This window comes from Pelobates fuscus, chromosome 1 (assembly GCF_036172605.1).
Source record: "Pelobates fuscus isolate aPelFus1 chromosome 1, aPelFus1.pri, whole genome shotgun sequence".
Taxonomy (NCBI): Eukaryota; Metazoa; Chordata; class Amphibia; order Anura; family Pelobatidae; genus Pelobates; species Pelobates fuscus.
The window spans coordinates 7,803,528-7,826,662 of NC_086317.1; the positions used below are offsets into that span (position 1 = coordinate 7,803,528).

The 23,135-nt window shown below is 47.3% G+C and overlaps 1 protein-coding gene across 2 annotated transcripts in view; it reads right to left on the reverse strand.

The window, feature by feature from the left end:
* Nucleotides 1-137: 137 nt before the first annotated feature.
* POPDC2 (popeye domain containing 2) overlaps nucleotides 138-23,135 on the reverse strand; it is a 55,078-nt gene continuing 32,080 nt past the window's right edge. Inside the window, exon 5 of one of the 2 annotated variants that reach the window (XM_063446108.1) lies at nucleotides 138-711. In XM_063446108.1, coding sequence (XP_063302178.1) covers nucleotides 626-711 — 86 coding nt within the window. In that variant the 3' untranslated portion in view covers nucleotides 138-625. The remainder of the gene's footprint in view (nucleotides 712-23,135) is intronic. The other variant, XM_063446104.1, reaches the window with a different exon arrangement.

Below are 23,135 nucleotides of genomic sequence, written 5' to 3' on the forward strand. Positions count from 1 at the left end.
AGGAGATGGGAATTTATACATAGGGCATACCTTTCTCATACATAGAACATGCTCTATATTAACTTTATCCAAAAGTAGTTGCTGTATTTTCCTATTTTCCTTATAAAGAATGAGACAAACACTCAGTGGTTTCAGTGTTCCTTGTTCAATTAATTGTCTTGTATTCATGGTGTATACAAACAACATCAAACATTGTAATAAAATATATCCTCGCCCACCCATGGCCATTCTGCTAAATACCCAAGTGGTCACTTGGAGGCCATAACACCGGTACCATCAGCCTAAGTGAAGGAAGACGTGTAGACAACTGTGAAGCACTCATGTAAGTAACAGGCAATCCACACATTTCATTGTAACATCTTATCACATGGTCCTGGAGTCCATCACATCTTACTGGTTCATTGGGGAGGACATATTGGCAGTGAGAATGCATTGTGATTCCAGCATTTAGACATCTGGCCCTCTCTCCTTTGTATCCATCCTTCTGGACTCAGAGAGAGTGCAGCCACATTGTATCAGCAGTTATTGTTCCATGTACTTAGTGGAAGCCATGTATAGAAAGGTGCAAGTTTACACACTAGTGAATTGTGCTCACAGCAGAGTTGACTGGATACCTTCTTGTTCCCTAAAGTTCTGGAGTCTGAGTTGGGGCGAGAGGGGCTCTCGTGTGAGACAGGAGCCGAGGGTGACCTCTCTGCAGGACACTTGAAGCTGAAACACAAAGATGGGGACGTGTTACTTCAAGAACCTAGAAAATAGCACGTTCATTATTAGAAGTGATTAAGTGGGAATGTACATTTTCGGTGTCCCAGGATGTCCCACACCCTATAGTCCTAGAATTCTGTGTGAAGCAAAGCCCACAGTACGAATGACCAGAACAAGTCTGGATGGGATGAGCTGCAAGGCCTGTTTATTTATAATGGGTCACCACGATCTACGCCCTTACAGAATTCCTGATGGAGGGTTTTACTGATAATTTTCGAGATCCTACAACGGAGTTAAAAGTCATCGAGTGTCAGATCAATGCATAATCCAAGCTTGACCCTAATAAACGTTCTATTCTGTTTTATCATCAGTGAGCACAGATTATCAAATAAGAACATACATTGTTAATATAATCTATATCGTCATACAGGGAGGTGTGACTAGGGATACATAAACAAATTGATTTAACTCCTAAATGCCAGAGATCAGGGACACTAAAACTGCTTCATTAACTTAAAGTTGTATTGGCCCCTTTAAGGTCAAATTAGCCAAACTGGAAACATTCTCCAAGATCGATTTACCTCCAGTTTGGCTCTTCTGGCCTCAATGTGATAAGTACTTCCACTTTAGTGACCCATTAACCTATGGTATATCAATTCCAACCCCCAGGGCAGAGTATCCAAACGTTCTTCAAAATGTGCGGGTGTCATTAAACACATGGCCACTAGGGGGAGCAAGTAAACATACAACAGTTTAATGACTACACACTCCATGAACAACAATACGGCACAAGTCGGTTTCATTCTCTTTTTAAACATTCTAACACACAAGTTATTTACTAAAGTGAGAATTTAGGGTGAATTTCAATTCTAAAGCTGAAATAGTCAAAGAGGAGAATATGTCTAAGTCTACGCTTTCAGTTCGGCTGCTCTGGCATTAAACGTGAGATGCACTTTGAATTCTCACCTTAGTAAATATCCCTGAGTGTGTGTTAGCCGGTCAGTGAACACCTATAGAAACTATAGATAGATATAGGATACAAAGGGCATGATCACAGTGGGACAGCAAAGCCTTACACGCAGCTACCAATAGTGTGACTGCCAGCTCTTAATCATAGGCCATGCTAAGATACCAATAATGTGACTGCCAGCTAGTGATGTATCGAACTGTTCGCTGGCGAATAGTTCCTGGCGAACATAGCGTGTTCGCGTTCGCCACGGCGGGCGACCACATGCGCAGTTCGATCCGCCCCCTATTCATCATCATTGAGTAAACTTTGACCCTGTGCCTCACGGTCAGCAGGCACATTCCAGCAAATTAGCAGCAGACCCTCCCTTCCAGACCCTCCCACCTCCTGTACAGCATCCATTTTAGATTCATTCTGAAGCTGCATTCTTAGATAGAGGAGGGAAAGTGTAGCTGCTGCTCATTAGATAGGGAAATTGATAGCTAGGCTAGGGTATTCAGTGTCCACTACAGTCCTGAAGGACTCATCTGATTTCTGCTGTAAGGACAGCACCCCAAAAAGCCCTTTTTAGGGCTAGAACATCAGTCTGCTTTTTTTTTTTCTGTGTAATGTAATTGCAGTTGCCTGCCTGACAGCTTCTGTGTCAGGCTCACAGTGGATACTGTGCCCACTTGCCCAGTGCCTCCACTCATATCTGGTGTCACAATAGCTTAAAGTGAAACTCAAGTGGCAGGAAAACGATCCGTTTTCCTGGCACTGGAGGGTCCCTCTCCCTCCCACCCCCCAATCCCCAGTTACTGAAGGGGTGAAAACCCCCTTCAGTCACTTACCTGAGGCAGCGGCGATGTCCCTCGCCGCTGTCTCCTCCTCCGCGACGCTCCTCCTGTCCATTGCGTCGGCCGGTGGGCGAGACTGATCCCGCCCACCGGCCGAGGAGACCTAATGCGCATGCGCGGCAATGCCGCGCATGCGCATTACGTCTCCCCATAGGAAAGCATTGAAAAATCATTTCAATGCTTTCCTATGGGGTTTTGAGCGACGCTGGAGGTCCCTTTACACAGCGTGAGGACGTCCAGCGACGCTCTAGCACAGGTTTCCTGTGCTATGGACCAGGAAGTGACCTCTAGTGGCTGTCTAGTAGACAGCCACTAGAGGTGGAGTTAACCCTGCAAGGTAATTATTGCAGTTTATGAAAAACTGCAATAATTACACTTGCAGGGTTAAGAGTAGTGGGAGTTGGCACCCAGACCACTCCAATGAGCAGAAGTGGTCTGGGTGCCTGGAGTGTCCCTTTAAGCTTGCATTTAAAAAACAAAACATTTTTTTTCACTGCAATAGATTGAATAGCAGTTAGTTATCTGCAAGCGTCTGGGTGTCAGGCCTTCAGCGTGTACTCTGCCAACCTCTGCCAATGTACTTTGCCACTCATATCTGGTATCTCTATAGCGTGCCTTTACAAAGAAAAAACGTTTTTCACTGTAAGCTAATAGCAGTCAGTGTCCTTAAAGCGGGTGTCAGGCCTTCAGCGTGTACTCTGCCAACCTCTGCAAATGCACTTTGCCACTCATATCTGGTGTCACAATAGCGTGCCTTTAAAAAGAAAAATAGTTTTTCACTGTAAGCTAATAGCAGTTAGTTGTCTGCAAGCGTCTGGGTGTCAGGCCTTCAGCGTGTACTCTGCCAACCTCTGCCAGTGTACTTTGCCACTCATATCTGGTGTCACAATAGCGTGCCTTTAAAAAGAAAAAAAGTTTTTCACTGTAAGCTAATAGCAGTTAGTTGTCTGCAAGCGTCTGGGTGTCAGGCCTTCAGCGTGTACTCTGCCAACCTCTGCCAGTGTACTTTGCCACTCATATCTGGTGTCACAATAGCGTGCCTTTAAAAAGAAAAAAAGTTTTTCACTGTAAGCTAATAGCAGTTAGTTGTCTGCAAGCGTCTGGGTGTCAGGCCTTCAGCGTGTACTCTGCCAACCTCTGCCAGTGTACTTTGCCACTCATATCTGGTGTCTCTATAGCGTGCCTTTAAAAAGAAAAAATGTTTTTCACTGTAAGCTAATAGCAGTCAGTGTCCTTAAAGCGGGTGTCAGGCCTTCAGCATGTACTCTGCCAACCTCTGCAAGTGCACATTGCCACTCATATCTGGTGTCACAATAGCGTTGATTTAAAAAAAAATTTTTTTTCACTGTTATAGATTGAATAGCAGTTAGTTGTTTTCAAGCGGGTGTGTCAGGCCTACAGCGTGTACTCTGCCAACCTCTGCCACTGCACAGTGCCACTCATATCTGGTCGCACAGTAGCTTGCACGCATAGTACCACTAATCCAAAAAAAAATGACAGGCAGAGGCAGGCCACCCCGCAGGGGCCATCGTGGTCGTGGTGCTGTGATTCCCTTTTGCCCTAGAATAATGCCCAGTTTTCAGAGGCCAGGTACCCTGAACTTGAAAAGTTCTGAGGACATAGTTGACTGGCTAACACAGGACACCCAATCTTCTACAGCTTAACCTTGACGCACCATCCTCCTCCAGCTTAGCTTCGGGCACCTCTCAAGATACCACTCACTCACCCGCCTGCCACCACCACCAACACTAGCACCACAGCCGCTTCACTTGGTGTGTCAGAGGAGTTATTTACACATCCGTTTGAAGAAATGAGTGATGCGCAACCATTATTGCCAGAGGATGTAGATAACAGGGATATATCTCAGGCAGGTAGCATTACACACATGGACGTACGGTGTGATGATGATGATGTTGTACCCGCTGCTGCTTCCTTTGCTGAGTTGTCAGATACAAGTGAAGCGGTTGATGATGACGATGCGTCCATGGATGTCACGTGGGTGCCCGCTCGGCAAGAAGAACAGGGCGAAAGTTCAGATGGGGAGACAGAGAGGAGGAGGAGGAGACGAGTTGGAAGCAGGGGGAGGTCGTCGCAAGGAGCTAGTGGCACAGTCAGACAGCATGCATAGGCACCCGGGGTCAGCCCGACAGCATGCCAATCAACGCATGCTGTGTCCACCACCAGAATGCCGTCATTGCAGAGCTCAGCAGTGTGGCATTTTTTTTGTGTGTCTGCCTCTGACAACAGCGATGCCATTTGCAACCTGTCCCAAAAGAAACTGAGTCGTGGGAAGTCCAACACCCACCTAGGTACAACTGCTTTGCGTAGGCACATCACAAACGCCTATGGGATCAACACATGAGTACAAGCAGCACACAAACTCGAAGCCGCCATCCTCCTCCTGGTCCAGCATCTTCAGCCACGTCAACCACTGCTGTCCTCCTTGCCCCCTCTCAACCATCCGCCACTCTGTCTCTCGCCTTGAGCAGTTCCCGCTCATCTGCCCACAGTCAGGTGTCTGTCAAGGACATGTTTGAGCGTAAGAAGCCAATGTCAGAAAGTCACCCCCTTGCCCAGCGTCTGACAGCTGGCTTGTCTGAACTATTAGCCCGCCAGCTTTTACCATACAAGCTGGTGGAGTCTGAGGCGTTCAAAATTTTTTTAGCTATTGGGACACCGCAGTGGAAGGTACCCGGACGAAATTTCTTTTCACAAAAGGCAATCCCAAACCTGTACTCGATTGTGCAAAAGGAAGTAATGGCATGTCTGGCACACAGTGTTGGGGCAAGGGTCCATCTGATCACTGATACCTGGTCAGGGCAGGTATATCACCTACACTGCGCATTGGGTAAACCTGCTGACGGCTGCCAAGCATGGAATGCGTGGCTCTGCAGAGGAGTTGGTGACACCGCCACGACTTGCAGGCAGGCCTGCTGCCACCTCCTCTACTCCTCCTACTCCATCCTCTTTCATAACCTCCTCGGCTGAGTCCTCTTCTGCTGCAGCGTCTTGCTCCACATCAACGGCACCCCCCCAGCTCCCCAGGTACTATTCCACATCCCGGATACGGCAGTGTCACGCCGTCTTGGGTTTGACTTGCTTGAAAGCAGAGAGTCACACCGGACAAACACTCCTGTCCGCCCTGAACGCACAGGTGGAAAAGTGGCTGACTCCGCAGCAACTGGAGATCGGCAAAGTGGTTTGTGACAACGGAACAAATTTGTTGGCGGCATTGAAGTTGGGCAAGTTGACACATGTGCCGTGCATGGCATATGTGTGTAATCTGATCGTACAACGCTTTGTGCATAAGTACACAGGCTTACAGGACGTCCTGAAGCAGGCCAGGAAGGTGTGTGGCTTTGAGGAGGAGGAGGAAGACCAACCACAACAGGCATCCCAGGGTGCTCGTTGTCACCTATCTGGTACCCGTGGTGTTGTACGTGGCTGGGGGGAAGAACATACCTTCATTGAGATCACTGAGGAGGAGGAAAGGGAAATGAGTAGCTCGGCATCCAACCTTGTGCAAATGGGGTCTTTCATGCTGTCGTGCCTGTTAAGGGACCCTCGTATAAATAGGCTGAAGGAGAACGACCTGTACTGGGTGTCCACGCTACTAGACCCCCGGTATAAGTAGAAAGTGGTGGAAATGTTACCAAATTACAACAAGTCGGAAAGGATGCAGCATTTGCAAAATAAATTAAAAAGTATGCTTTACACAGCGTATAAGGGTGATGTCACAGCACAACGGGAATCTAACAGGGGGAGAGGTGAAAGTCATCCTCCTCCTCCCACGACCACGCCGGCAAGGACAGGACGCTTTAAAGAGGTGTTGTTGATGGAGGACATGCAGAGCTTTTTAAGTCCTACGCATCGCCACAGCCCTTCGGGGTCCACCCTCAGAGAACGACTCGACCAACAGGTAGCAGACTACCTCGCCTTAACTGCAGATATCGACACTCTGAGGAGCGATGAACCCCTTCACTACTGGGTGTGCAGGCTTGACCTGTGGCCTGAGCTATCCCAATTTGCGATAGAACTTCACATGTGTACATGCCTAATTTTTCGGCCCTGCACTGTGCTGCACTGTGGCTTCAAAAACCAAACAAGAAAAAAGGCACATAACAGGGATTAAACTGATAGGAATAGTACTACTTAACACACCACTCCTATCTGGTGGCACATTAGACTGCACGCGCAGTGCCCCAAATTTGAAGTAGGAGGACCGACCAAGCATCTTTTTCCATCTCCCGCTTCCTAAAATCGATGCCATATACACATCCCCTGATAGGGCGCCAGCTCGTTATTCTCTTGGGCGCCAGCTCGTTATTCTCTTTTTCACTTCACTAGGGACACTTTACTGCACTATGGGCACTTCGACCCACTCTTTGTCTTGCACACTGTTATTCCTAGCCAGCATCTGTGATGGGAAATCAGGCAGTCATCTAAACGTTTAGATTGAGCTTTAGCTTAGAACACCCTTGAAGGTGTTTAACCCCTTAAGGACCAAACTTTTGGAATAAAAGGGAATCATGACAAGTCACACATGTCATGTGTCCTTAAGGGGTTAAGGAGATTAGGGCTAGTTTAGAGGATTCTTCTTAGACCTCTCTGAGTCTTTATAGCCCTTCTACCTATCCAGCATTTCTGGAAACTAGCTAAGAGAAAGGGTGGCTGTGAGTCTGTGATACATTTAACTTTATATCACCTTATTGACACTTTTTATGACAGCATCACTCCGGTCTCCATACTCTCTGCCTATACCCATCTATTTAGAGGGAATTTCCTTGCCCCTGCCAATATTATATAATAGGTAATAGTATTAACATTATTACACAATTAGGTCTCTGAGGACAGGTGTCAATCCATATCTGCCAAGTGACTATGTAGGGGGAACAGTCCCTGTTCTGCTCTGTGTCAGTGTGTATCAGGGATCCTTAGGATAGGTGTCAATTCATACCTGCCAAGTGACCCTATGTAGGGGGAACAGTCCCTATTCTGCTCTGTGTCAGTGTGTATCAGGGGCTCTGAGGACAGGTGTCAATCCATATCTGCCAAGTGACCCTTTGTAGGGGGAACAGTCTCTATTCTGCTCTGTGTCAGTGTTTATCATGATCTCTGAGGACAGGTGTCAATCCATATCTACCAAGTGACCCTATGTAGGGGGAACAGTCCCTATTCTGCTCTGTGTCAGTGTGTATCAGGGGCTCTGAGGACAGGTGTCAATCCATATCTGCCAAGTGACCCTATGTAGGGGGAACAGTCTCTATTCTGCTCTGTGTCAGTGTGTATCATGGTCTCTGAGGACAGGTGTCAATCCATATCTGCCAAGTGACCCTATGTAGGGGGAAAAGTCTCTATTCTTCTCTGTGTTAGTGTGTATCATGGTCTCTGAGGACAGGTGTCAATCCATATCTGCCAAGTGACCCTATGTAGGGGGAACAGTCGCTATTCTGCTCTGTGTCTGTGTGTATCATGGTCTCTGAGGACAGGTGTCAATCCATATCTGCCAAGTGACCCTATGTAGGAGGAACAGTCTCTATTCTGCTCTGTGTCATTGTGTATCATGGTCTCTGAGGACAGGTGTCAATCCATATCTGCCAAGTGACCCTATGTAGGGGGAACAGTCCCTATTCTGCTCTGTGTCAGTATGTATCAGGGATCCTTAGGATAGGTGTCAATCCAATCTGCCAAGTGACCCTATGTAGGGGGAACAGTCCCTATTCTGCTCTGTGTCAGTGTGTATCAGGGTCTCTGAGGACAGGTGTGAATCCATATGTCAAGGTGTCAATCCATATCCATTGTGATTTAGGAATGTTAGGTGATTTATGCCCTTTATGGATTAAAACCAGACTCTGCATCAACTGTGTAATTTTCCATGGGAGTTTTGCCATGGATCCCCCTCCGGCATGCCACAGTCCAGGTGTTAGTCCCCTTGTAACAACTTTTCCATCACTTTTGTGGCCAGAAAGAGTCCCTGTGGGTTTTAAAATTCGCCTGCCCATTGAAGTCAATGGCGGTTCGCCCGGTTCGCGAACGTTTGCGGAAGTTCGCGTCCGCCGTTCGCGAACCGAAAATTTTGTGTTCGCAACATCACTACTGCCAGCGTGGACCCTAATTCTAGGCCATGCTAAGATACCAATTGTAACGGCTACCCAGGTAGAGAGAGGGTATCTGCCATTGGAGACGTCCTTTTCCCTGCAAGCTGCTGTAGAGAAGTAAAGCTGGTATAATCCCATCCACGATATCCAGAGAGAGAGTCAGGTTCAGCTGTAAAAGAGCAGAGTAATATTCCCAAATAATCCCCTTCCAAGAACGAGACGAGGCTACGTTTTGAAGGGTCAAGAAGAACTGAGGACTGGAACACCCAGCCTGCTTTTTATTACAAAAAGGTAAAACAGGACACACCCAGGGGGAGGTTGAAAATAACCAATCATATACATGGTACCACCCCCACATCTCCTCCCCTCAGATAAACATATAACATAATTGTTACAAATCGCTATTTGTAACTGGCCCTTTAAATGGAAAATTGCCCTGCTTCCCTGGATTGTGGAGAAGCCTATTTGCCAGCCTCCTTCCTCATGACTATGGCCCCTGGAAGATTGTGCCCCTGAAAACTTATTAACTTTTATTGGGTGTGTATGGCCCTTTAAGAACCGTCTGGGGACATATTGTGACATATTAAGACTATGTCCCCAGACCTGTAAAATAACTTGCCCCTGGCTTTCCCCCACTTGGTTCAGTAAATAGGGCTTACTGAACCAAGTACCACACAGGCGGACCACCCAGAAGTTAAAGTGTGCAGGCAATTTACCTCCCAGGCTGTGAGGTTACTGCAGGTTCATTGCACGTGGCGACGGCCATGGCCATCTTTGTTCATTCGAATGCGGTCAGCGGTGTATGCTAAAGATTCTGTGGAACTGAAATCGGCTACACATTTTGGCGAACACCGCTGACCCTTACCTTCTCCTACACTTTGTTTTTCAGCTCCAGAGACTAAGTCCCGTTCGAAATGGGACTTAGTCGTTTTTCGGCATGAAATTGACCGACCGCACAGCGCAAATCTAGGGACCTCCAGCTAACTTTTGATCCGCTGGAGGGATTTGGCTGATTTTTGGAAGTGTTTATGTTTGAAGTGTGCTTAGTTCAAATATGTAATTTTTATGGAGATTGAATGTATAGTTTTAAAGTTACAGTGTATGTGTGAAAACTGTATTTTTACTGTATGCTATAATTATGTTATATGTTTATCTGAGGGGAGGAGACGTGGGGGTGGTACCATGTATGTGATTGGTTAATTTCAACCTCCCCCTGGGAGTGTCCTGTATGTACCTTTTTGTAATAAAAAGCAGGCTGGGTGTCCCAGTCCTCAGTTCTTCTTGACCCTTCAAAACGTAGCCTTGTCTCGTTATTGGAGGGAATTGCTGTATCACACTGGGGATTGCTATGCTCTGCATATTCCCCTGAGCTTAATCACTTAGCTCTTTTAAGAGCTTGTTCCGGATACGCTCTCCTGGAGGAGAGGTCTTCCCCACACGGTCCTGAATGCTGGAGGTTCATTCCAGGGTGGAAGGAAGACGGCGCGGCTCCAGTTAAGCTACGGCGGTTGTGGAGCGTGCGGTGGTTGTGGTGTCGTCTGCAGTGCTTGGAGTCCTCTGAGAGCGCTAGGAGCATCCATCAACGGAGTGTACTCGGTCGGAGTACACGGAGCTCCGTTACAATAATTATAGCATACAGTATTTTACACAAGTTCTGGATGTACCCCAAAAACAGGGGGTACACCCTTAAGTTTAGGGGAACAACATGTCCAAATTTCAGCTCATTCGGTTGAGGGGTTCGGGAGTTATGGGTCTTTGAAGTTTTGACCGACCGCACAGATTTTCTAGCCGAAAAGAGTTCCACAAGTTTTGGCCCTGCGGTCGGTCTCCGTTCGCCTATTAAAACTCCACGAAATTCTTGCCATCCACAACTATCTCGGTGTTCGCTGAAATCCCCATAGAAGATTAAGTATAACTACCGAACGGTCGGTTGTTCGGTAGTTCCAGCACGAAGTTACGGTTGTATGGAGGTCTCAGCGGTGCTTGCCTATTTGAGTATCCGTTTTTAGTTCCATGCGTTCACAGGCAAACACCGCTGTTCGTGCGCAAGATGGCCGCGAACACGTGTAAGTCCCGAAATGGCGGCCACCTATATTTTACACACGGAGTTCGTGCTGAACGATACGAACGGCTGGAAACAAGCTGGGAGGTAAAGTATGCTTTAATTACACATCAAGGCGGTCCGGTGTCCGGTAGAAATATACTGATAAAGAACGAATCAAACTACCGAACAGATGATTTATAATGCAATTCACTGTATTATTCCACAGAGCTCAGGGGATGATAATGTTCTGTTACACTGCTCCCCTTTTGTGGAACACTCCGGCAGACCCGGATTGATCCTTTTCGGGTCAACTTGGGGCTGTCCGATCAATTGTTATGGCAAAAGTTCCGTTTGCCTGTGATGTGGGATTATTAAAAAAATCCTTATTGTACTTGTATTGAATTATTGCACTAACTCCATTTTAACTTTATACTGTGACAATCCTCCATTTTGTCCTCCTAACCTGACTTCTTCAATCCTCCATTTTGTCCTCATAACCTAACTTGTTCATTTTAAAACTACCTTACATGACAGAATTTCCCAACACATCTAATACAATAGACAAAGACTGTATTTTCTATAAAGACATGATTAACACAGGAATTGCTGACTTTTCCTTAGATTTGCAACATAGTATAATTTGAAGGCCATGAGAACACAGTAGTAATGAAATGTTCTATTCATAAGAGACCTTGCACCTGGCCACGAGGCCTGAGATCACCGACCGTGTAAAATGACGCTCAAGACCCCCTTGTCCCCCACCCGTGTCCAGAACAATCCCACCTCTTGGTGGGTGGACACGGGACTAACCACTTAGTTTTTGAGCCAATTAATAATATTGATAGGTGGACACTAATCCCGACACTTAACAATTAATCCAATTAATGATGTTTATTTGCTGATATTCTAATAATCAATGATGACGTAAAATGTCTCTTAAAAGGGCCTGCGCGTCCGCTTTTTAAGCACTTGCCAATAAATTTTCTCGAAGTTACTTTAACCTGAACCTTGTGTGTCAGACTTAATTACTTCAGCGTATATACGCAATTCAATTTTATTGATTTGGACAGGAACAGATAGACATTTAAACATTTTGGTTTACTGCTAAAAAGTACCATAACACCTGGACAGTCCATCGGCATTCCCATTAAACTTGCCAGGGCGGTATTGAATGGAGAAATTATATGGCTGCAGTGCTAGACTCCATCTCAATAAGCGTCCATTATCTCCAGCTACTCTGTTCAGCCATACCAGGGGATTATGGTCGGTGATTAAGGTAAATTTTTGTCCATACAAATATGGGGTAAGTTTCTTTAGTGCCCAGACCAGGGCCAAGCATTCCTTTTCCACTGCCGCGTAACTCACTTCTCTAGGTAACAGTTTTCTGCTGAGATACGCGACAGGGTGTTCGCCCCCATCTTCTCCGACCTGGCTTAGAACTGCCCCCAGTCCATACATGGATGCATCTGTATGAACGACAAATCTTTTGTTAGGGACGGGGGCAGACAAAACAGGTGCGTGAATCAGAGCCTTTTTCAAGGCTTGAAAGGCGGTTTCACAGGCGGGAGACCACAGGACTATCCTAGGCAGGTTCTTTTTGGTTAAGTCCGTCAGGGGTTTGGGGATGGCGCTATAGTCAGGGACAAACTTCCTATAATATCCTGCCGTCCCTAAAAATGCTAATACCTGAGTCTTGGTGTGGGGTGTGGGCCAGTTGGCTACAGCCTCAACCTTAGCGGGTTCTGGGCGCTGCTTCCCACACCCCACCCGGTGTCCCAGGTACTGGACTTCGGCCATGCCGAAGTTACACTTTTCTGGTTTCAGAGTCAGGCCTGCGGCCCGAATCTGATCCAGTACAGCCTCTACATGCCTCAAGTGTTCCCCCCAAGTTTCGCTATAGATCGCAATGTCGTCCAGGTACGCGCAAGCGAAATCCTGGAAGCCATCAAGGAGGCGATCCACTAAGCGCTGAAATGTAGCTGGGGCGTTTTTCATCCCAAATGGCATGACCCTGAACTGGTATAAGCCAAATGGGGTGACAAAGGCCAACTTAGGGATAGCCTCCTTGGCCAGGGGAATCTGCAAATACCCTTTGCACAAATCGATGGTGGTCAGATAACGTCCCCTGGCAATACGATCTAATAGCTCGTCTACTCGGGGCATGGGATATGCATCTGTCACGGTTCTGTCATTGAGACGTCGGTAATCGACACAGAACCGGGTTGTTCCGTCCTTTTTGGGAACTAGGACCACGGGTGAGGCCCAGGGACTGTCAGATGGCTCTATCACCCCCAGTCTTAACATCTCTTGGATTTCCTTCCTCATCTCCTCTTTTACTGCCTCAGGGATCCTGTAGGGAGTTTGTCTGAGAGGGGTTTGTCCTGGGGTTTCTACATAGTGAGTTGCTAAGGGGGTGTACCCTGGCTCCTGGGAAAACGTCAACCCTTTCTCAGTTAGTAACTGTTGGATCTGCCCCTTTTCTGCTGGAGTTAACCGCTCCCCTAGCTGTATGGTATTGAGCAGGGATTTAGGTTCTGAGTCGGCTAATAGGTCGGGGATGGGTAAGCTGTCAGGGTCTTCAGTGGCTGGGATACATATGGCTGCTATATCCTCTGGTCTTTCCTGGTACTCTTTTAACAAGTTTACATGAAAGGATTTCTGTATCCTTTCATCTTTGCTGCTGGCAATTACATAAGTAGTATCGCAGACTTGTGCTACTACTTTGTAAGGGCCCTGCCAGGAAGTCTGGAGCTTATTCCCTTTGACAGGTCTAAGCACCAGCACCCTCTGGCCTACTTGGAACGTTCTCTGACGGGCGCCCTGATCGTACCAATGTTTCTGACGACCCTGGGCCGCATGGAGATGGTCCCGTGCCATCCGGGCTAACTGTTCCATACGGTCCCGCATTTCCAGCACATATGGTACGATGGGAACACCTTCATGTTCTGTCTCTCCCTCCCAGTGCTCTCGGATGAGGTCGAGAGGGCCTCGCACTCTCCGTCCATAGAGCAGCTCAAATGGAGAGAACCCTGTGGATTCCTGCGGTACCTCCCGATAAGCAAACAGGAGGTGCGGCAAGAATCGCTCCCAGTCTCTGTATTCCGCCGTAAAGGTCCGCAGCAATTGCTTTAGGGTACCATTAAAGCGCTCACAGAGACCGTTAGTCTGAGGGTGGTACGGTGAACTAAGCAGGGGCTTAATACCACAGACCTTCCATAACTGTTGGGTTAGGTCTGCGGTAAACTGGGTGCCTCTGTCGGATAAGATTTCCTGGGGAAATCCTACTCTGGTGAATATCCCCACAAGAGCACTGGCAACAGTGTCCGCCTGGATATTAGTCAGCGCGACGGCTTCCGGGTAGCGAGTAGCGTAGTCCACTACGGTAAGAATATATTTCTTACCAGAGGGACTGGGGTTAGGTAGGGGTCCCACTAGGTCGACTGCCACCCTGCTAAACGGTTCCTCGATCACAGGCATAGGTGACAGTCGAGCTTTAGGGTGATCCCCTCTCTTCCCTACCCGTTGGCATACGTCACAAGTACTGCAGTAACGTCGCACATCCTTCGAGACCCCCGGCCAAAAGAAGGTCTGGGTGATCCTGTAGGTGGTGCGGTTACCCCCTAGATGCCCTGCCAACGGAATGTCGTGGCCAATTCGAAGAAGTTCCAACCGGTACTTTCTGGGTACCACTAGTTGGCGCTTTTGCGAAGGGACACAGCCTCTCTTTCTGCCTTCAGTCAGGTCTGTACAATCTGTCCCCATCCCATATAAAACGTTCCCGCTCGTCCCCTCCACTGTCAGCTAATTCCCAATACCTTTGGAGGGTGGGGTCCTCTCTAGTTTCCCTCCCAAACTCCTCTGGGGTGTCCCAAGCTATGGGTCTTCCTATCGTAGTGGGGTTACATGTGGGTGCTTGGCTTACCTGGGTCTCCTGGCCTGTGTTAGGATCATCCGTGACACGGGTCTGTGAGCGGGTGGTTACGGGACAAGCGGCAGCAGGTGTAGGCAAATAAGCTGAAGTCAGAGGGCTAATGTCGTTGCCCAACACAACCTCGGCAGGCAGGTTGTCCATAATGCCAACTGTGGTCTTTCACGACCCGACTCCGCAGTCTAAGTGTACTTGGGCGGTGGGCAAGCGAAATACAGCGCCCCCTGCGACCCGAACAGCAACGGTGCGAGTAGACACATTCTCCGGCTTTACTAGATGTTTATGGATCAAAGTGATAGTAGCCCCGGTATCTCTTAGGCCTTGTGCTACTTGTCCATTCACCCGAACCTCCTGACGGTGATGTTGCCGGTTATCTGGAGAAGCAGCTTGTATTGGGTCTACTTCAGACAAAATCCCCAGACATTCCTCAGGGCCCACCTCGGTTTCTAGGCAGTGAGCCGCAGAGGGACGTGATGCAGTGGCCTCTGTGTTGGGTGTTGTGCGTCTCCAGTTGTTATTGGTAGATCTCAGGGGACAATATCGGGCAATATGTCCTGTGTTGCTGCAGTGATGGCACGTCACCCTAGACAAATCTCAGGGGTAGTTGGTAGGTCCCTGAGGACGTGGTGGTCCTGGTGGGACTGGGGCCCGAAACTCTGGGCGTGAGACGACGGCTGGGGTGCGCGGCTCTGCCTTATGAGCCTGTCGTGTGGTACCCTGGCTTACTTTCCTTGTCTCGGCATACTCATCGGCTAGCCGAGCCGCCTCGTTTAGGTTAGCGGGGCGACGGTCTCGTACCCAGTCTTGTATGTCCGCAGCCAAATCTTGGAAGAAATGTTCCATTAGGAACAACTGCAATACTTCCTCCCCGGTGTTGACCATGCACCCTTGGACCCAATGTGATGCCACCCTTTGTAACCGGTTGGCCCATTCCATGTGGGAGTCCACAGCTTTCTTTTTGGACTCCCGGAAGCGGCGACGGTATGCTTCTGGGGTTACAGCGTACCTGGTGAGCAGTGCCTCTTTTACTTTTTGATACTGCGAGATCTCTTCTGTAGTAAGTGCTCGAAAAGCCTCATTTGCTTTTCCGGATAGTTTCCCAGCCAGGATAGTGACCCATTGCTCTGGCGGTACTTGGTGTAGTGAGCACTGCCGCTCAAAGTCAGCCAAATATCCATCAATTTCTTCTTCACTTTCCACAAAGGTTTTAAAAGCAGTAAATGGAATTTTCTTTACCGCAGCATTGGGTGGAGGGGTAGGAACTGCATGTGTAATGGGCTGTCTAGCTCTTACCAGTTCCGTTTCTTGTTCCCTCTTGGTTTGTATCTCTTCCCTTGCTTCCCGGAACAGTTGATTTATTAGTTCCACGGACGTGACTGGATACAAAGATAATCTCCGCTGTACAATCGCAGTAATTACATTGTCCTTGCTGATGGGTGCCATGGGCTCAGTTACTTCCATGGACCTATCCATCTCGTCTAGCTCCAGCAGGTCAGCTATCAGCTCCCTCCGTGGTCTGTTGCTGGCACTCCTACCACGACTCTCCAATAAATCCTTTAGTGTGGGCCTTTTCAGCTTGGCATACTGAGACTCCATTCAGCACTTGCTTTTTGGATAAAAGGACCATCCCGCCGCTGCCACCAATGTAACGGCTACCCAGGTAGAGAGAGGGTATCTGCCGTTGGAGACGTCCTTTTCCCTGCAAGCTGCTGTAGAGAAGTAAAGCTGGTATAATCCCACCCACGATATCCAGAGAGAGAGTCAGGTTCAGCTGTAAAAGAGCAGAGTAATATTCCCAAATAATCCCCTTCCAAGAACGAGACGAGGCTACGTTTTGAAGGGTCAAGAAGAACTGAGGACTGGAATACCCAGCCTGCTTTTTATTACAAAAAGGTACAAACAGGACACACCCAGGGGGAGGTTGAAAATAACCGGGGGTACACCTTTAGGGGAACAACATGTCCAAATTTCAGCTCATTCGGTTGAGGGGTTCAGGAGTTATGGGTCTTTGAAGTTTTGACCGACCGCACAGATTTTCTAGCCGAAAAGAGTTCCACAAGTTTTGGCCCTGCGGTCGGTCTCCGTTCGCCTATTAAAACTCCACGAAATTCTTGCCATCCACAACTATCTCGGTGTTCGCTGAAATCCCCATAGAAGATTAAGTATAACTACCGAACGGCCGGTTGTTTGGTAGTTCCAGCACGAAGTTACGGTTGTATGGAGGTCTCAGCGGTGCTTGCCTATTTGCGTATCCGTTTTTAGCTCCATGCGTTCACAGGCAAACACCGCTGTTCGTGCGCAAGATGGCCGCGAACACGTGTAAGTCCCGAAATGGCGGCCACCTATATTTTACACACGGAGTTCGTGCTGAACGATACGAACGGCTGGAAACAAGCTGGGAGGTAAAGTATGCTTTAATTACACATCAAGGCGGTCCGGTGTCCGGTAGAAATATACTGATAAAGAACGAATCAAACTACCGAACAGATGATTTATAATGCAATTCACTGTATTATTCCACAGAGCTCAGGGGATGATAATGTTCTGTTACACCAATAGTGTGACTGCCAGCGTGGCTCTTAATTATAGGCCATGCTTAAATACCAATAGTGTGACTGCCAGCGTGGCTCTTAATCATAGGCCATGCTAAGATACCAATAGTGTGACTGCCAGCGTGGCTCTTAATCATAGGCCATGCTAAGATACCAATAGTGTGACTGCCAGCGTGGCTCTTAATCATAGGCCATGCTAAGATACCAATAGTGTGACTGCCAGCGTGGCTCTTAATCATAGGCCATGCTAAGATACCAATAGTGTGACTGCCAGCGTGGCTCTTAATCATAGGCCATGCTAAGATACCAATAGTGTGACTGCCAGCGTGGCTCTTAATCATAGGCCATGCTAAGATACCAATAGTGTGACTGCCAGCGTGGACCCTAATCATTGGCCATGCTAAGATACCTATAGTGTGACTGCCAGCGTGGACCCTAATCATTGGCCATGCTAAGATACCAATAGTGTGACTGCCAGTGTGGACCCTTATCATTGGCCATGCTAAGATACCTATAGTGTGACTGCCAGTGTGGACCCTAATCATAGGCCATGCTAAGATACCAATAGTGTGACTGCCAGCGTGGACCCTAATCATAGGCCATACTAAGATAGCAATAGTGTGACTGTCAGTATAGACCCTAATTATAGGTCATGTTAAGATACCTATAGTGTGACTGCCAGTGTAGACCCTAATCATAGGCCATGTTAAGATAGCAATAGTGTGACTGCCAGTGTAGACCCTAATCATAGGCCATGTTAAGATAGCAATAGTGTGACTGCCAGCGTGCACCCTAATCATTGGCCATGCTAAGATACCTATAGTGTGACTGCCAGTGTGGACCCTAATCATAGGCCATGCTAAGATACCAATAGTGTGACTGCCAGTGTGGGCCCTAATCATTGGCCATGCTAAGATACCAATAGTGTGACTGCCAGCGTGGACCCTAATCATTGGCCATGCTAAGATACCTATAGTGTGACTGCCAGTGTGGACCCTAATCATAGGCCATGCTAAGATACCAATAGTGTGACTGCCAGCGTGGACCCTAATCATAGGCCATACTAAGATAGCAATAGTGTGACTGCCAGTGTAGACCCTAATTATAGGTCATGTTAAGATACCTATAGTGTGACTGCCAGTGTAGACCCTAATCATAGGCCATGTTAAGATAGCAATAGTGTGACTGCCAGTGTAGACCCTAATCATAGGCCATGTTAAGATAGCAATAGTGTGACTACCAGCGTGGACCCTAATCATTGGCCATGCTAAGATACCTATAGTGTGACTGCCAGTGTGGACCCTAATCATAGGACATGCTAAGATACCAATAGTGTGACTGCCAGTGTGGGCCCTAATCATTGGCCATGCTAAGATACCAATAGTGTGACTGCCACCGTGGACCCTAATCATAGGCCATACTAAGATACCAATAGTGTGACTGCCAGTGTAGACCCTAATCATAGGTCATGTTAAGATACCTATAGTGCGACTGCCAGTGTAGACCCTAATCATAGACCATGTTAAGATAGCAATAGTGTGACTGCCAGCGTGGACCCTAATCATAGGCCATACTAAGATACCAATAGTGTGACTGCCAGTGTAGACCCTAATCATAGGTCATGTTAAGATACCTATAGTGCGACTGCCAGTGTATACCCTAATCATAGACCATGTTAAGATAGCAATAGTGTGACTGCCAGCGTGGACCCTAATCATAGGCCATGCTAAGATACCAATAGTGTGACTGCCAGCGTGGACCCTAATCATAGGCCATACTAAGATGCCAATAGTGTGACTGCCATTGTAGACCCTAATCATAGGTCATGTTAAGATACCTATAGTGTGACTGCCAGCGTGGACCCTAATCATAGGCCATGTTAAGATAGCAATAGTGTGACTGCCAGCGTGGACCCTAATCATAGGCCATACTAAGATACCAATAGTGTGACTGCCAGTGTAGACCCTAATCATAGGTCATGTTAAGATACCTATAGTGTGACTGCCAGTGTAGACCCTAATCATAGGCCATGCTAAGATACCAATAGTGTGACTGCCAGCGTGGACCCTAATCATAGGCCATGTTAAGATAGCAATAGTGTGACTGCCAGTGTGCACCCTAATCATAGGCCATACTAAGATACCAATAGTGTGACTGCCAGTGTGGACCCTAATCATAGGCCATGCTAAGATACCAATAGTGTGACTGCCAGCGTGGACCCTAATCATAGGCCATACTAAGATACCAATAGTGTGACTGCCAGCGTGGACCCTAATCATAGGCCATACTAAGATACCAATAGTGTGACTGCCAGTGTAGACCCTAATCATAGGCCATGTTAAGATAGCAAAAGTGTGACTGCCAGTGTAGACCCTAATCATAGGCCATGCTAACATACCAATAGTGTGACTGCCAGCGTGGACCCTAATCATAGGCCATGCTAAGATACCAATAGTGTGACTGCCAGTGTAGACCCTAATCATAGGCCATGCTAACATACCAATAGTGTGACTGCCAGTGTAGACCCTAATCATAGGCCATACTAAGATACCAATAGTGTGACTGCCAGTGTAGACCCTAATCATAGGCCATGCTAACATACCAATAGTGTGACTGCCAGTGTAGACCCTAATCATAGGCCATACTAAGATACCAATAGTGTGACTGCCAGTGTAGACCCTAATCATAGGCCATGCTAACATACCAATGGTGTGACTGCCAGTGTAGACCCTAATCATAGGCCATGCTAACATACCAATGGTGTGACTGCCAGTGTAGACCCTAATCATAGGCCATGCTAACATACCAATAGTGTGACTGCCAGTGTAGACCCTAATCATAGGCCATGCTAACATACCAATAGTGTGACTGCCAGCGTGGACCCTAATCATAGGCCATGCTAACATACCAATGGTGTGACTGCCAGTGTAGACCCTAATCATAGGCCATGCTAACATACCAATGGTGTGACTGCCAGTGTAGACCCTAATCATAGGCCATGCGAAGATAAATCAAAATGACTCCTGTTAAAATCAGAGCCCTAAACAACGGCAGATCTTCCTGGAGGGATGGGGAAGTTTTCTATGAGGAGCTTTGTGGGAGAGGGAGGACTTTCTTGAGGAGGTGGAGCTTTGTGGGTGAAAGGCATTTTCTGAGTGAGCTGTGCCTTTCTTGGAGGAGGTAAAGCCTTGTGAGGGAGGGGGACGCTGCTGAGGGAGCTGAAGCTTTTGGATGAGGTGCATTTGATAGAGAGGTGGAGTTTTCTTTGGAAGGGGATATTTCTTGGGAATTGAAGCCTGTGGGAAGGAGGGGAGTTGCATTCTCCGTGGAGGATAAACCTTAAAGCAACAATCCACTGCACAAAAACAAACTTAGAATTAAGAATCAATGTTTAGTAAATAAATCCCCAATGAAAACATGGATGTGTTTAATTATGCTTTTAATATTGGAGTGGATCTAAAACCTGCTGATCTCTTCTCTGCAGCCGTTGCAAGCCCTCCCCTTCTAACCCCACCCAGACTTTGTGTGACTGTCCAATCAGAGACTTCCCAATGCAGCTCAATGAGTCTTTACAAGGCAGGTGCTCTGGGCAATTGCTGCCTCTTGAGTTTATCTCCACAGAGCTAACCAAACCAGGAAGTAACAGGGCAGGTTCTATTGAAATCTGCACTTTTTGTAAACTGACAAAGCTAAAGTTTTTGAGGTGTGTGGAGTGTTCCTTTAATGCTTTGCGGGAACAGAGGCTGGATCTCATTACTGTCTAATTATTATTTATAGGTCCTGCACCATACAATGACAGTGTGTGACAGAGATCTCCGCTCCCATCTGGGTACCAGCCTACAGTGACACATATTGCACGTCCCCGGAAGTCCTGACTCCTGATAGGTCAAAGTTACCCCACTCTGACACATAAAGGGCTACGTTTGTACCGCTATGAAATATTTGCGATTTTCTACTTTTACATCTTTCTGTTTAAATCCAGCCAACTCTAAATGCATAGCAGCAAAGCATATAACAGACTGCACACACAATGTACACACAATGTACACACGGACTATCATGCCAAGCCTGCTCACCCAACTGTCTCCTGCTTTATGTCTGAGAAAAATAACTGCAGCATGGCTATGCAGGGCGATACCAGCTGGGACTGTACATCACACTGACAGACAGACTGTACATCACACAGACACACAGACTGTACATCACACTGACAGACAGACTGTACATCACACAGACAGACAGACTGTACATCACACTGACAGACAGACTGTACATCACACTGACAGACAGACTGTACATCACACAGACACACAGACTGTACATCACACAGACAGACAGACTGTACATCACACAGACAGACAGACTGTACATCACACTGACAGACAGACTGTACATCACACAGACACACAGACTGTACATCACACTGACAGACAGACTGTACATCACACAGACACACAGACTGTACATCACACAGACACACAGACTGTACATCACACTGACAGACAGGCTGTACATCACACTGACAGACAACCGGGTACAAGCTGGTATAACACACTGGCAGGCAGGCTGGTAAATCACATAAGCAGACAGTCGGATACAAGCTGGTTTAACACCCAGGTGTTAAACATTCCTAGTGGGAGGTGATTTTAGGAGTATATAAGGGTAGTTGTCATTAGCTTGGCTAATAGAGCTTGGTTGCTTCATCTAAGTGTTGCTTCTAAGTGTGTGTGTGGTTGGAGATATTCTGGAGAGTTTTACAGAAGCTTCAACTGTCTAAGAGCTGTGCTAAGAGTTCTTTTTTACTGTTACAGGTAAGATTCATCTGTAGGAAAAGGTTACTGACTGCACAAGGTTTGATTTCCTGTTGGTAATTATAAGGCATTTGATTGGATTAGGTAGCTACTTGCTATTGATTGCTATTTAAATTAGCTATTGTTTGCTAATAAGCAGAGGCCTACCCAGGTGTTAAACATTCCTAGTGGGAGGTGATTTTAGGAGTATATAAGGGTAGTTGTCATTAGCTTGGCTAATAGAGCTTGGTTGCTTCATCTAAGTGTTGCTTCTAAGTGTGTGTGTGGTTGGAGATATTCTGGAGAGTGTTGCTTCTAAGTGTGTGTGTGGTTGGAGATATTCTGGAGAGTGTTGCTTCTAAGTGTGTGTGTGGTTGGAGATATTCTGGAGATAAGCTGGAGGTAATCTGAGGTATCCAGGAGGATAAATAAAAAAAAAAAGGTAAAATTTGTTTGATTTAAATTATTCGCCTCATTGGAATGGCAGACTTAGTTCAGTGTAATAGTTGCTATGCATTTGTTTCACGTTCCACTTTTTGGAGGTTTGGTTGTTGTCTAATCTGTAGACAGTTCTCTATCTTGCGGCAGGAGATTGTATTTTTGAAGTCTGAGATTTGTAAATTATCTGGTAAACAAATTCAGGCTGGAACTGCTGCAAAGCCATTGCCGCAGAGACATACTAGGAATGGCAGATGGATTACTGTAGGATCTGGTAGACTTGGAGTTGTGGATAAAAGGCATATTGCACAGTCTGTTGTTCTACATAATTCATTTTCTGCACTTTCAGAGTGTAGTGGTGTTGTGCAGAGAGGCACTGAGGCTAGTGGTGTTATGCAGAGAGGCACTGAGGCTAGTGGTGTTGTGCAGAGAGACACTGAGGCTAGTGGTGTTGTGCAGAGAGACACTGAGGCTAGTGGTGTTGTGCAGAGAGGCACTGAGGCTAGTGGTGTTGTGCAGAGAGGCACTGAGGCTAGTGGTGTTGTGCAGAGAGGCACTGAGGCTAGTGGTGTTGTGCAGAGAGGCACTGAGGCTAGTGGTGTTGTGCAGAGAGGCACTGAGGCTAGTGGTGTTGTGCAGAGAGGCACTGAGGCTAGTGGTGTTGTGCAGAGAGGCACTGAGGCTAGTGGTGTTGTGCAGAGAGGCACTGAGGCTAGTGGTGTTGTGCAGAGAGGCACTGAGGCTAGTGGTGTTGTGCAGAGAGGCACTGAGGCTAGT